Source organism: Malurus melanocephalus, unplaced genomic scaffold, assembly GCF_030028575.1.
Source record: "Malurus melanocephalus ecotype Western Australia unplaced genomic scaffold, MMel_1.1 scaffold_101, whole genome shotgun sequence".
NCBI lineage: Eukaryota > Metazoa > Chordata > Aves > Passeriformes > Maluridae > Malurus > Malurus melanocephalus.
The window spans coordinates 2,236,340-2,249,797 of NW_026623333.1; the positions used below are offsets into that span (position 1 = coordinate 2,236,340).

Below are 13,458 nucleotides of genomic sequence, written 5' to 3' on the forward strand. Positions count from 1 at the left end.
AGTGGATTCTGACCAGTATTCATCCTCTCCTAGGTTTGGTGTGGCCCTCGACCTTGTGTCCTGCATGGCAAAGGTGCCACCGAGTGCCCYGCTGGCCACGCCTGCATCCCTGTGCGGGATGACCACTGCTTCACCCACCCGTGTGCCGCCGTGGGAGAATGCTGGCCCTCCAACCAGCAGCCTGTCAGGACCAAATGCAACTCAGATTCCTACTACCAGGACAACTGTGCCAACATCACCTTCACCTTTAACAAAGAAATGATGGCCCCAGTAAGTAACAGCACCTTACTGGGCTGTGGGACACACAGACTCGTTTCCCAGAGCATGGAACCATATTTTCCATAGGGAAAAGTGCAGTAAAAGCTGACACTGCCTTATTATCAAAGAAAACAAAGAGCAGAGGATTAATACAGCCTTCCAGCCYAAATGCTTTTGTGACTAGAGAAGAACAAAAGCTAGTTTGGAGGGAATTCTACCTCCTTTTCCCTTGAGAACTCTTACTTCAGGGCAAAAAAAAAAAATCTCAAGCAAGTCCTGTATCTGTGTGTTCGTGTGCATATGTATTTTAAAAAGCCAACATCTTTTTTGTATCCTCCAGGGCCTTACCACAGAGCATGTTTGCAGTGAATTGAGGAATCTGAATATTCTCAAGAATGTTTCTGTTGAATATTCCATCTATATTACCTGTGAGCCTTCCCACTTGGCAAATAATGAAATCCATGTTGCTATTGTAAGTATTCCTGGAATATTTTTAAATGTCTTAGTAGTTAATTGCTTGGATATGTGTGCAACATGTGGATTTCATAAAAATCTTAATTCCTGGCTTTGTCAGCACTTCTTGTGGTTTAGTTTCCATCCTGATTCCCTTTAAGAACAGGAAAGGAATTCTGGTTACATGCACATACCTGAAAGCTGGGGGCAACTGTAATAGGGGGAGTGAAACATTTCTCTGTTACACTCTTGCTTTTTGGGGCTGTTTTGGTCTTTTTAAGGGTGAGAGCAAAAATTCTGAGTCACTAGTTTCTGCCCATAGCAGGCCTTTTTGTTTTGATCCATTTTGGGGTTTTTATATATTAAAAGTAGCGAGAGCCTTCAGTGCTTGTGAAGGTTTATAAATAGCAGTGCGTCTGATGTGATGCTTGGTGTTTAATTGTGTGCCTCCTCCCGCAGTCTGCAGAAGATATCGGGGAAGATGAAAACCCCATCAAAGACATCACAGATAAGATCATCGACCTCGTCAGTAAGCGCGACGGGAACAACACCCTCATCGCTGCTGTCGCTGAAGTCAGGGTGCAGCGGCGGCCGAGCAAGAACAAAACAGGTGAGCTGCTCCTTGGCCCCAAGCTGCTGTGCCTTGCCCTGACTGCAACAGCCTTTCCAAGGAGCACAGCCTTTCCTTGCTTTGGAAATCTGCAGCAAGTCTGCAATCTCTGCCTCTTGGGCCCTGTTCATCRGGTACAATGGGGASGCTTTGCACCAGGGTCTTTTTACTKYTAAAAACCCTTAGAAAAACATTCCARAAGTTCTCTAAACCAGTGGCCTGACATGGTAAAAGAGTTGCTATCCTTCTGTTCTCTTCATGGAGAAATAGGTGAAGAAATAAGGTTTAAGAACTGAGATTAGTTTTCTGTGTAGAAAGCCCAGAGTGTCCACCCTTGGTTTGCAGCAGGACTAACTGCTCTCCTGTCTCTTGCAGATTTCGTGGTGCCCTTGCTGAGCTCAGTGCTAACAGTAGCCTGGATCTGTTGCCTGGTCACTGTGTTTTACTGGTGCATCCGAAAGCGCCGAAAGCAGAGCAGCCACACCCACACGGCCTCTGACGACAACACCACCAACAACGTCAGGGAGCAGCTGAACCAGATCAAAAACCCCATTGAGAAACACGGGGCAAATACTGTCCCCATTAAAGACTACGAGAACAAAAACTCTAAAATCGCCAAAATAAGGACACACAACTCCGAGGTGGAGGAGGACGACATGGACAAGCACCAGCAGAAGGCCCGATTTGCCAAGCAGCCAGCCTAYACTTTGGTAGATAGAGATGAAAAGCCCCCCAACAGCACCCCTACAAAACACCCRAACTGGACAAATAAACAGGACAACAGAGACTTGGAAAGTGCACAAAGCCTAAATCGGATGGAGTACATCGTATAGCAGAYGGTGGGGTGCTGCCATGCAGGGCCTTTGAGTATCATTATAAAGGCACTCAAGAGCTTGTAGTTCTTAAACTGTTGTGTAATATTTGAGTCTAAGGCTATTATTTACTTAGAATCCCTGTGTTAATTTAAGTTTGGACAAGCTGGCTTACACTGGCAATGATAGTTGCTGTGGTTGGCTGGAATACCAAGTGCTGCATTTCACATCTATGCAAAACTAGTCAAAAGTGCCCTCCTGTAAATTCAGCTGCAGCTGATCCATCACGGAAACGTTCCATAAGGTATTACATAGCCTTATTACTCTTCCTTAGTGTTCATTTTTTTTTTCTGCCAGATGTTCCAATTTATACAGTTTCTTTAGAAGAATACATTTTATTTATATTTATTGAATTTGAGTTTTTTGTATATTGGTTTTATGGTGACGTACAACTAGTTCTGTATTTGAAAGTGCCTTTGCAGCTCAGAACCACAGCAACTATCAAAAATAAGTTTATTATTTATTTTTTTATTGTATTTTTGTTGGGGTGGGTGGGGGGAAACTTGTCAGCAGTTGCTGGTAAATGAAGAATTTAAAGAGGAAAATGTGTCAAAAATAGAAGTTTGTATAGATATGTAAATAATTCTTTTTTTATTAATCACTGTGTATATTTGATTTATTAACTTAATAATCAAGAGCCTTAAAATATCATTCCTTTTTATTTATATGTATGTGTTTAGAGTTGAAGGTTTTTGATAGCATTGTAAGCTCGTGGCTTCTCTATTTTGAATTTATTTTCTTGTTACATGTTGCCTATATGCCAAAACTAAGGTGTTCTAAAATAGTTTATTTTTAATAGGATGGGCTTTCATGCCTTGATGCTGGTTTTTGTACAATGTCAAACCTTTGAAACACCTTCCATAGTATCACTTTAAGACTATTTGTAAGTACTGACTGAGGCAGTTTAGAGAATTAGACTAGAAAATTTTTTTTGCTGCTTTAGACTTGAAAACCGAGTGACAGGCAGATAATCTGCTAAGAAGCAGTTTAAGGGAACAAAACTGAGCTATTACTTTATGTAGATGAAACGTGAGTGGTTGCATGTAATTAAAAATATCAAATTAGCGTGTGAAGTTGGAAACACAGCAATCTTATTTTGTAAATTCTAATTTTTTTTTTTCTCACCATGAATATGTAATACTGAACCACTTGTAGATTTGACTTTTTTTTTTGTAATCTACTGCATTTAGGGAGTATTCTAATAAGCTAGTTGTTGAATACTTGAACAGTAGAATGTCCAGTAAGATCACTGTGTAGGTTTGCCATAGATTACACTGCCCGCCTTAACAAGTGAGGAAATCAAAGTGCTATTACGATGTTTAAGATCAAAAGGCTTATAAACATAGTCATCTCGGTGGTTAACCACTGAGATCATGAAGATACCTTGTATTGTGATATTAGTGTTATATGAAAATGCATCTTTGATGTGTTGTTCCTGGCAATAAATCTTGAAAAGTAATATTTATTAAATTTTTTGTATGAAAACATAAAAGAGCGTGGAGATTATTGAGCTTGGAGGCGCTCCCGGCCAGTCAGTTGTGCAAAAGCAGAGGCAGGTGCTGCCAGAGGTTTCCAAGACCTGCCCCTGCCTTTGGTGGAGTCAGTTTTTTGTTAGATGATTACAYGTTCCCCTCTGGCTCCCAATGGGATTGAGGAGGTTTAAAAGCAGTGTGTCCCTTGTTCTTGCTGCCTCTTGGCCAATGTCCCTCTGTGTGCTCCTGAGAGAGGATGGTGTGACTGCAATTGTGCAATGAGTTTACCCTGCACGGGCCAATGAGCTGCCCCCAGATAGGAACCAAATCTAAGTAGCTAGGCAAGATCCAAAGTGCTGACCTGGATGGGAAGGGATCCATAGATGATGCTGATTTCTAATGGGCAAAAAGCGCTTTGTAAAGCATAAAATAAACTCTGAAAGTATTCAACACAACGGCTTTGAATGCTGCCCTTCCCACCTCAGTGGCTGGCTCAGGGTCTGCTCTGTTTTTATCATGTTCTGATGAAGCTGCAAAGTTGTTCTGGTAAGRGGCTACTTCAAAGCTGAAGGAATGATTAACTCTGTAACAAGTTCATTGAAAAATAGTTAAACCAACCTGCTGCAAGGTTAGGCCTTTGCATCTGTGTTTGTTTGTAGTAAATAAATAGATATTTTATATACAGATTGCTGCGATATGAATACGCTGAACCCTAACAAAACCTGAGAGTGAGAAATACTTTCTTCTGTACTTTTTTTTACAGCTGTCTAAAAAAATTTATAAAATCTAAGTAGTGTTATTTTTTTATTTTAAACTCTCTTTAGAAGATTTCTGTCGTGCCTACGTTACTTTGGCCGGGTGCTGCTTTTACTCTTCACATTCACACGCCACACAGTGCAAAGACTGGAGCCTCTTTCGTTTGCTACCTCCTGAAGGGGAAGGCAACAAGATTAGCTTCAACTGACCACTTCAATAATTCCTCATCAAACAAATCCCATAAGCATTTATTTCCCTTTGTTCCCTGACTTTTAAATCTGCAATAAAGCAAACACGTCATGTCCAAAAAAAGCCACTTCAAGATAATAGAATCTTCCACCTGCCTCCAAGGGCAAAGCCAGGCTATTCCCTGACTTTCCCATACTTTTAATGTTGAATTAACTGTGTTCCTGCTGTCTGCTGTTCACATGAGTCTCATATTCAGTGATGCAGCTACCTCTTTCAAAGGGCTCAAACATACCTGAATTTGTAGGAATTTGTAAGAGTCTGCCTCATATTAAGCAAAGAAAATAATTTTTAAAAAGTATGGCATTTGGTACTTCTGGGAACATGTATTCATCAGGCTTCTTCAAAAGCTACTGAGGCAATTTCTGTTTACAGACTTAATCATTTAACAACATTTATTGTTATTGTTGTGTACATTTATTGACTAAGCTGTTAAGGTCTCTGAAGACTCAGTGAAAGCAAAACCTGGGCTCCTCAAGCATCAAAACATGTCCACAGCCCTGAGCCTAGGGTTCCTTTATTTACTTCCAGCCCTTCCTTGATCCAAAGTGCTATATGGACCATGCAGAAGTTTTGTTGCTGCAGAGCTCCTCCACACACACTCTGCTTTTCCCCATTTCCCCATGGATTTCCCTCATTTTGTTGCCACCTTATGATGTTAGAAAATTAGAATCGTACAATTTGCACAGAGGGCAGGAAGAAAATTCTGTGCAATTGCCATGATCATATTTTTAATTAATTCTCTTATCTCAGTGGTAGCTCCAAAATTTACACTGGGGACAGTAACACAAGAACAGAGTTCCAAAACCCAGATCCGCCACCATGCTGGGGGCTGGTCTATAAAGTGGTTTCTGTTGCCATGAAAATAAATAGAAACATGAAGTTCAGGGCTTCCCCCTTAGAATACCAAGGCACATTTATTTTTTGTGGAAATCATACTTTGCCAGTTCACACTTTCACTACTGAGGGCTAAGAGACATTCTGTTTAGTCAGAAGTGGTGTGTGTTTGGATCCTTCATCTAGCAAATAAAAAGTGTGTGCTTCCTGAACTGCCAATTAAGCGAAGGAGCTTTAAAGTAAAATAAAATAAAATAAAATAAAATAAAATAAAATAAAAAAATAAAATAAAATAAAATAAAATAAAATAAAAAAATAAAATAAAATAAAATAAAATAAAATAAAATAAAATAAAATAATAAAATAATAAAATAAAATAAAATAAAATAAAATAAAATAAAATAAAATAAGTAAAAGTGCTCCCCTTAGCACTCTGAGCTTTGCTCTACCTACAGGTAATTGAACCTGCCAAATGTGGGTTTGGTTCAGCCTGAGCTGAACACAGCCACATCAAAGCTCTGCACCTCCGCATGGAAAGGGCCCATCTTACGTAGAGGTACCTGGGAAAGGTGCTGATGGTGCAGGTTGCATCAGCCTTTGCTCCAATATATTCATGTCACCGGGAATGCCAGCCTTGGGAACGGCTCCCTGGGCACTGCTGCTGGAGCCCAGGGCAGCTGGAGAGCAGCRGGAGCTGAAGCCCCTCGGGCCAGGAACGTGAAGCGGGTTGGGACCCAAACGTGTGACCTGCATCTCCAGCCATGTCCTGATGAAACCATTTTCCCTCGCACAGACACACCTCCTGTTCTCCCAGCAGCTGACACACCTGCACAGCAAGAGTTGAAGAGTTAATCAGCTCCCTGCCAAGCTAAAATGCACAAGGTTATGCTCCCTGTTGCTTCTTGAAGATTGCCTGATTCTGCTCCTTATCTGGCAGCCCTCGAGCCAAATSCAGCCCTGCCTCCCAACTATCCCAAGCCCAGGGTGCTGCCCTGCCATCTGTGGAGTCACAAGGCAGAGCCTTCATGGTTTTTAGGAGTGCTTGCAAAGATGAGAAGTTCTGACAAGGGAAGTACCAAATTCAGCCTTTTCCTCCCCAGAAGATGGAAGTGATTGTGTAACCTTCCCCTCTCCTCTAACAGAGGCAAGAATATTTGAGTATATTTAAGAATTGTTTGGCTTCCTCTTTTTTCAGCATTGACAGCAGTGGCCATCACAATTACTGTTTGCCAGTGCACACCGAGTTTGCTTGCAAAGGTCAGTGATTGCTCCCAAAAGAAGGAAAACCCAGTAAAATTGGGTTGACTCCAGTTTCTGGGGGGAGAAGGAGAAGGGGGTGCAGGCTCTGCATGGTTCAGCAGCTGCTCCCCTGGCACTGTGGCAGCAGCGGAGCCACGCGGGATCAGACGGTGTCAGACCGGAGTCCCAGCCCAGATCTGCCAGCGAGTGCCTTCTGTGATGTGCAAATTGTTTCAACCAGTTTCTCTACAGGGTGGAGAAATAAATCTCTATTCCTTTCATTCTAGCACTATGAGATCATATTAATATTAAAAAGGGGCATGCCCAGCTCTAGAATTAGAACTCAAGACACTTTCCATTAAAGATCTGATGCATAAATAAAAAAGATAATTATTACACCAGCAAGTAAGGCAGTTATGGAGTTAGAGTACCAATTCCTACTACTCTAGTGAAGGATTTATCTTGGACAAAATGGGAGCAAATCCCTGAAATTCTCATTCACAAAAGGTGCACTGTCAGCTCTCACAGGAACAGATTCCCAGCTCTGGAATAATTTAGTGGATAGTAAAGAAGGCAGGGCAGTTGTGGCTAATTTCCTGGACAATTTCCAGGTTACAGCTGAAATGCCTTGTGACAATCAATCATTTCCACAACTTGTAGGATTTCTTGGCGTAAGACAACATCAAACAAATAAAAAGTCCCCACCTAAAAATGTCCTTATTGCCACCATGGAAAGGACAGGGTCACACACTAACCAGGTTGAATTACCTGGGGAAAAAAGGTAGACAAAAAACCCAGCTTGCTTTACCTTGGAATCACTGCTTCCCTCAGTGCTGCCCCAGCTGTCAGAATAAGCACTTTCAGCTGCCTGCAGGTTCAGCTGCCGAGCACTTTGATATCCCTCTGATGAAAGGCTCCGTGCACAGCCATTCCCTCAGCCCACATCTTCTCCTTCACACGGGTTACTGGAAGCGAGTTAATGTTTATTAGAGGAGAAAAAAAGCACAAAGCAAAGAAGTGAGGGGTGCCTTTTATTAAAGCTAATTTCTGAGGCCARCCCACACTTCCCACTGCTGGCAAAAAGGCTTGGTGTTATTGCTTCTGTTTGGTGCAGCCGTTTGAATACAGAACAAAACCTTTCGCTGGGTACTGATAAAGCCAAGGCGATAACTACTCATAACCTGCAATCTGGGAGTCTATATTACACATCTTTCTTATTCCAACTGCTAACAGGAAAGTATTTCCTCCTTTTTTTTTTTTTTCTTCCTTTAGCAAGAAACACTTTACCAGTCAGAAGTCAATGAGATGATGATGCAAAATGCCAATGACAATTCAGCCAACACCATCCACATGCTGAGCAGTGAGAGGGAAAAAGTTCCCACTGACAAATAAATGCTTTTGGAAGCTACTAACACCTCACTGGGTCAAAACCTCCTGTAGGAAGGGAAATTTCTGTGCTCACCTGGCAGGTAGCACCAGAACCAGCACAAAGCTTAGTACCCACAAGATCTTGGGATATTTAAAACCTTCTTACCAACCAGCACTGGGCAGGGGAGATTTCACRGCTGCTTCCTCTTTGTAAATGATTATGTAAAAGGCTGGTCTAGCTTCTGATACGTGTTTAACCATAAAAGTCCACTAAACAAATATTTTCAAATGCTTTGATGTAAAGAATAATGGCAACAATCATCTGCACCCATTAGAAAGTGTTTCRCTAGGAAAGGAGTGTTCATTATCAGCAAACAGCACAGACCAAATGAACCAGATGATTCATTAAAAACAATGACCCACCAAAGCTGGCTGGTTTAGGATAAAAAAATGAACCACAGCCATTGTTTCTCTGCTTCAATGGCAGTTTCTGAAGAGAACAGAACCTCAGATATTCATTACTTTTAAAGAACGGTAGGCCAATGCTGCAGAAGCATTTTGATAACAGAAAGCCAAGACTTGYAAACTGCTAATTTTACTCCACCTCAGTTTCCAGTTCCTTTTTTTTTCCCACAAAACTTGATTTAGGAAATTAGGTTTGTGGTTCAAGAGCGTGTCAGACCACACCTAATCCAGTCCTCAGGGTGCAGGTGGATGGGTGATAAAAACACAAAGTCTGAGAGGAAGAATCTGGGCTTAAAGCAGAGCAAGAAGAGAGACATGGACASAGCCTCCAGTATCCCCCAAAGCACTACCAGGTTTGCAAAAGGGAAGCTGRTTTAAAAGTCCTGCTGCACAGACAAAAGCAAGCACAGTTTTGACCAGCAACACCATCCAAAATGCAGAAATAATGGTAAATTCAAAGATTTTTCCCTGAATAGCTGTATTTCTGAGAGGATTCAAGACACATCTTTTGATAGTAACAAAAGCTCCACATATCTTCAAAGAGYCTAGCACCTAACAAGACAGTGAGGACAGAAGGAATGATGCCCCTATGTACTTGTGAGAAAGTCCAYCTGCCTTTGCTCTGACTCTCCAGCCTCTAAGACCTGCAATCACCTCACATCTCTYACCATTGGATCATCACTGTTTGGAAAGAAGGATGTTGCATCAGAGAGGAGACAGAAAACAGTAAAAAACATAAGAAAATATCCTAAAGGAAAAATTGAGTGTTCTTAGCTACATAGACAATGATTTATTCTACACAAGCCTCCTATAAATGTAATGTATAACATTCATCTGTAAGGGTGAAGGCAGGTATGTTATTCAGTTAAGATCAAAATTTAATTATAAGGTATATATATATATATATATATATGTAAAAAGAAATAACAGTATGGGATGATAAAAACTGTATGTGGTTGCCCTCTGGTTTCTGATACTTTAGTTATCTATGTTAAGACTATAATATAAACTATCAAATTATTCTAACTACTCTCATTTTTCTGATAAATACTTAATTAAATATCCCTATACCTCTTTCAAGTCCATCAAAAAGGTGCTTTTTATTCCCTTCCAGGCCTAGTATCTCCAGTCCATAAAAAAGGCAACAATAAACATACCTCAGACTCTTCTTCCTCCAAACCGGGTTCTTTGCATCCTTGGTTTTCCTGGTACTGGAAGACTTTTTAGCAGAGCCTGGAGCTGGATAAGGATTAGCAACCTGACTGCAAAGCACTGAAAAACATTACCCAAACAGCTGAAAGAAAAAAAGAGAACATGTTCTCCAGACACATGCAGAACCTTTTTCATTTGCAGCAAGAGCAGAAATTATTTCCAGCAGGAGGAAGCTGTACAATCAGCTGTCAGCCACTGAGTGTTAACTCTCATCASGACCTGGGTTACACCACCAACTCTAATGTTCATGGATGTGAATCATCTCCTTAACCTCAATGAGGATGTCCACAGTTGGAAGTAAATGTTACKGAGATTTTTCTAAATTACCTGACATAAAAGCACAGATCACAGAATAYGCTGACTTGGAAGGGACACAGCAGGATCATTAAGTCCAACTCCCAGCACTGCACAGCACCGTCCCTAAGGGTGACCTTATGTGCCTGAGAGCACTGTCCAAATGCTTCCTGAACTCTGCCAGGCTTGGTGCAGTGACCACTGCCCTGGGGAGCTGTTCCAGTGCCCAACCACCCCCTGGGTGAAAAACCTTTTCCTGATATCCAACCTAAACCTCCCCCAACACAACTTCAGGCCAATCCCTCGGGTCCTGTCACTGTCACCACAGAGCAGAGATCAGTGCCTGTCCCTCCTCTGCCCCTCACAAGGAAGATGCAGACTGCAATGAGAACTCCTCAGTCTCCTCTCCTCCAGGCTGAGCACACCAAGTGCCCTCAGCTGCTCCTCATCCTGCTCCCCCTCACGGCCCTTCGGCATCCTCCTGTCCTCCCTTGGACACTCTAATACCATTGTATCTTTTTTAGATTGCAGTACCCAAAAGAGCTCCCAGGACTCAAGGAGAGGCCACCCCCAGGTCACAGCAGAGTGAGACAACCCCCTCCTTGCTGGGTTTGCAGTGCAGGGCTTGGTGCATCCCAGGACAAGGGTGGCCCTCCTGGCTGCCAGGGCATTGTGGTTGCACTGATCTTAAGCATGATGAAAGAAAATGGCTTATAAATTTATTCTACACATTTAAAAAAGATAAGCATGAAATAGAAAAGGTACATGTGCTTAGCTCATTAGCAGATACATTTAATAAGAGTATGATAAAGCACTACGAAATTCAAAATTATGTTAAAACAAGAATTAACTTGGGCATCACTAACACATGAAARCCAGTGTGTTGCCTTTGCACACAAGCAAGGCCTGATTTTGAAACATGTATGCAAGAAGATGTGTACAAATGTTTATATTTGAACTTCATCCAACAGTAACATTTATAYATCCAGGTATAAATATATAAATCTAAATATATAAAAACAACCTTCATTTTTCCCAAGACTGAACGCATGATGACTTGTATCCACAACATGGGCTAGAAATAAATGTTCGTATCAGAACTACACAAGTGGAAATAATAGTTATTTTGAAACTTCTCTGAAAAGGTGGGCCTCAAATTATCAGGTATTGTTCCTGGTTAAAGATTTATTTAAAATAACCTCAATTGGCTTCATTATTGCAAAGAYCATGTGAATAAATCACAAACTTTCTAATATAAAGGACTAATTTTCACTAAAATAAAAACAAGCAAGGTACCAAATAATTGCAGCTGCTAACAGACAACACAAGGGATTTTAACTTTTGCTGTCACCAGCTGATAAATAYAAATAAAGACTAAATATATATAAATCAAAAATTTTGCTCAGTAAATATTGTAAGAGATTTTTCTATAAATATGATGCTGATTCATGCAATAATCATGTTAAATTCCTAAAAATTTAAAAGTATTATCTTTATTACAGTTCCAAATTACTAAGATCCTTAGATAACTCAACTTTCCTAAAAAATCTTTCAAAATTATTTTGATTTTGTATTTTTATTATTTTCCATCATTTTGAATTGCTTCCTACTCTTTGTTTACACACAAACTTGGCTGACCAYCCATGCTTATTATCAAGGTAGTATTTCAGATTTTGACTTTTTAAGCCTTCGCAGTTTTAACTTCCCAAGACCACTGTCCACTTCTTTTTTTCTTTTTTGGGAAAGTTTGTCTGAAGACACAGAGTGCAGTTCTGGACAYGATGTTGGCACTGCAGGCAACTCCTCGGTGGCTGAGCTTGGCTCATTTTGGCTTCTCTGCACTCCACTGCTCACAGAAAGAGACCAGGATGAGTTTTTTCTCAAAGTCARTGATTTCCTGTCAGCCACAGTCTTTGCCATGTCTTGCTTTGAAAACAAATTGGAATTAAGGGGTATCTTCTCCTCCACAAATGGACCAAAACAATTATCATCACGCACACTCGTTTCTGTATTGACAGAAGTTAAAGGAGTCTTTTCAGAGGACCCTACAGTGAAATGCTCCAACTTCTCCTCTAAACCACAGGTCTTTAGCTGAGCCTGTGTTTTGGTCACTCTTTGATTTTGTTTTGGACCCAGCAGTGCTGACTCAGAGCTGCAAGGAGGGCTCTCACTCAGAAGACTCGCCTTCAACCGCTCCAGAGGGTGAGGTTTTTGCTGGCTGAGAACATCATCTGGCTGTCTCTGATTAACATCATTTCTCTGCTCTAAAACAGGAAGCTCCAAGCTGCTCTCAGCTGTGTTTGTGCAGTCCTTCAGCAGGCCTGGACTCCTACGTTTCACATCAGACSGAGCACTGAGAGAAGCCTGACAGTCCTCTCTGTTCTCTGTCTGTGATTCCACCGAGCCAAGATACACTTTCTTGGAGTCCTTGCTGATTTGAGGTTTGCTTGCACTACTTCTCTTTCGTTTTTTCCTTTTCACACTGCAATAAAAAGGAATTTTGTTTTTTTTAAATTAAAAAAGAATCTTTACTGCCTTGATCTACCATTTTTCCAACTCTGRAACACCACTTCGGCCACCCTCTTTCTGAACATGGAAAAAATCCCTGTATATCATCTTGACAAGCAGCAATGTTTGTCTAGTGTGGATAATATCAAGCRTTATCCATCTGATTTTCCACTGTGCTAGGGAGAACCCTATTAATTAATGACTAAGCCATGAAGGAGTGAGTTCACACTGTTTTCCAAGAGGCAGAACTGCATTCATTGCAGATGTTAAAGGTCAACACGAGTATAYTGAATTCCTTTCTGAACCGGCTGGATAAAATAGCATTTCCTAAGTGCCTAAATGATTGCAAACCATTCCCATATATCCCCATGCATAATGCATATCTACAGGACAGAGGGGGCAGGCGGGGAGAGGCAGCGAGTGTGTCTTTGTGTGAGAGTTCCTAATCTCTATTTTAGAATGTTCCTCTGGAATTTTTCCCAGGACATTTCAAAGCATTACTTTAAAGTTAACCACCACTCATCTAGTATCAAGCCCATTCATCTGGCAAGGACTTAGGTAATGCAAGTAGATGATATTCTAAAAGGAATTATACAGGAAAATGGGATCACAAGGGACCTGATGGAGTGTCAGTACATAAACACCCCTCAGCAGTGCCTTACCTATGGGTCTGAATTTCACACAGCCCATAAGATGAACTTTATGCCCAACAAGTGAGGCTGAACTTTGAGTCTAAACTCAAAAGTTACCATAGACAGCCCAAGCTGAAACCACTTTTTGGTGCTCAGCAGCTCCCAGGTCAGCATATCYAACACTTCTCAAAGAGGGCTCATCCAAAACAGGTAGAGCTGGAATACTGCCAAAGCTA

At 41.2% G+C, this 13,458-nt stretch overlaps 2 protein-coding genes across 3 annotated transcripts in view; one reads left to right on the forward strand and one right to left on the reverse strand.

Moving 5' to 3' along the window:
* JAG1 (jagged canonical Notch ligand 1) overlaps window positions 1-4,459 on the forward strand; it is a 37,225-nt gene extending 32,766 nt beyond the window's left edge. Inside the window, exons 23-26 of the mRNA XM_057369025.1 lie at window positions 34-270; window positions 599-730; window positions 1,171-1,321; window positions 1,697-4,459. Of these exons, the coding sequence (XP_057225008.1) occupies window positions 34-270; window positions 599-730; window positions 1,171-1,321; window positions 1,697-2,154 (978 nt within the window). The 3' untranslated portion in view covers window positions 2,155-4,459. The remainder of the gene's footprint in view (window positions 1-33; window positions 271-598; window positions 731-1,170; window positions 1,322-1,696) is intronic.
* Window positions 4,460-10,804: 6,345 nt separating this feature from the next.
* SLX4IP (SLX4 interacting protein) overlaps window positions 10,805-13,458 on the reverse strand; it is a 71,473-nt gene continuing 68,819 nt past the window's right edge. For both annotated transcript variants that reach the window (XM_057369022.1, XM_057369021.1), the window contains one exon: window positions 10,805-12,564. In XM_057369022.1, the coding sequence (XP_057225005.1) occupies window positions 11,736-12,564 (829 nt within the window). In that variant the 3' untranslated portion in view covers window positions 10,805-11,735. The remainder of the gene's footprint in view (window positions 12,565-13,458) is intronic.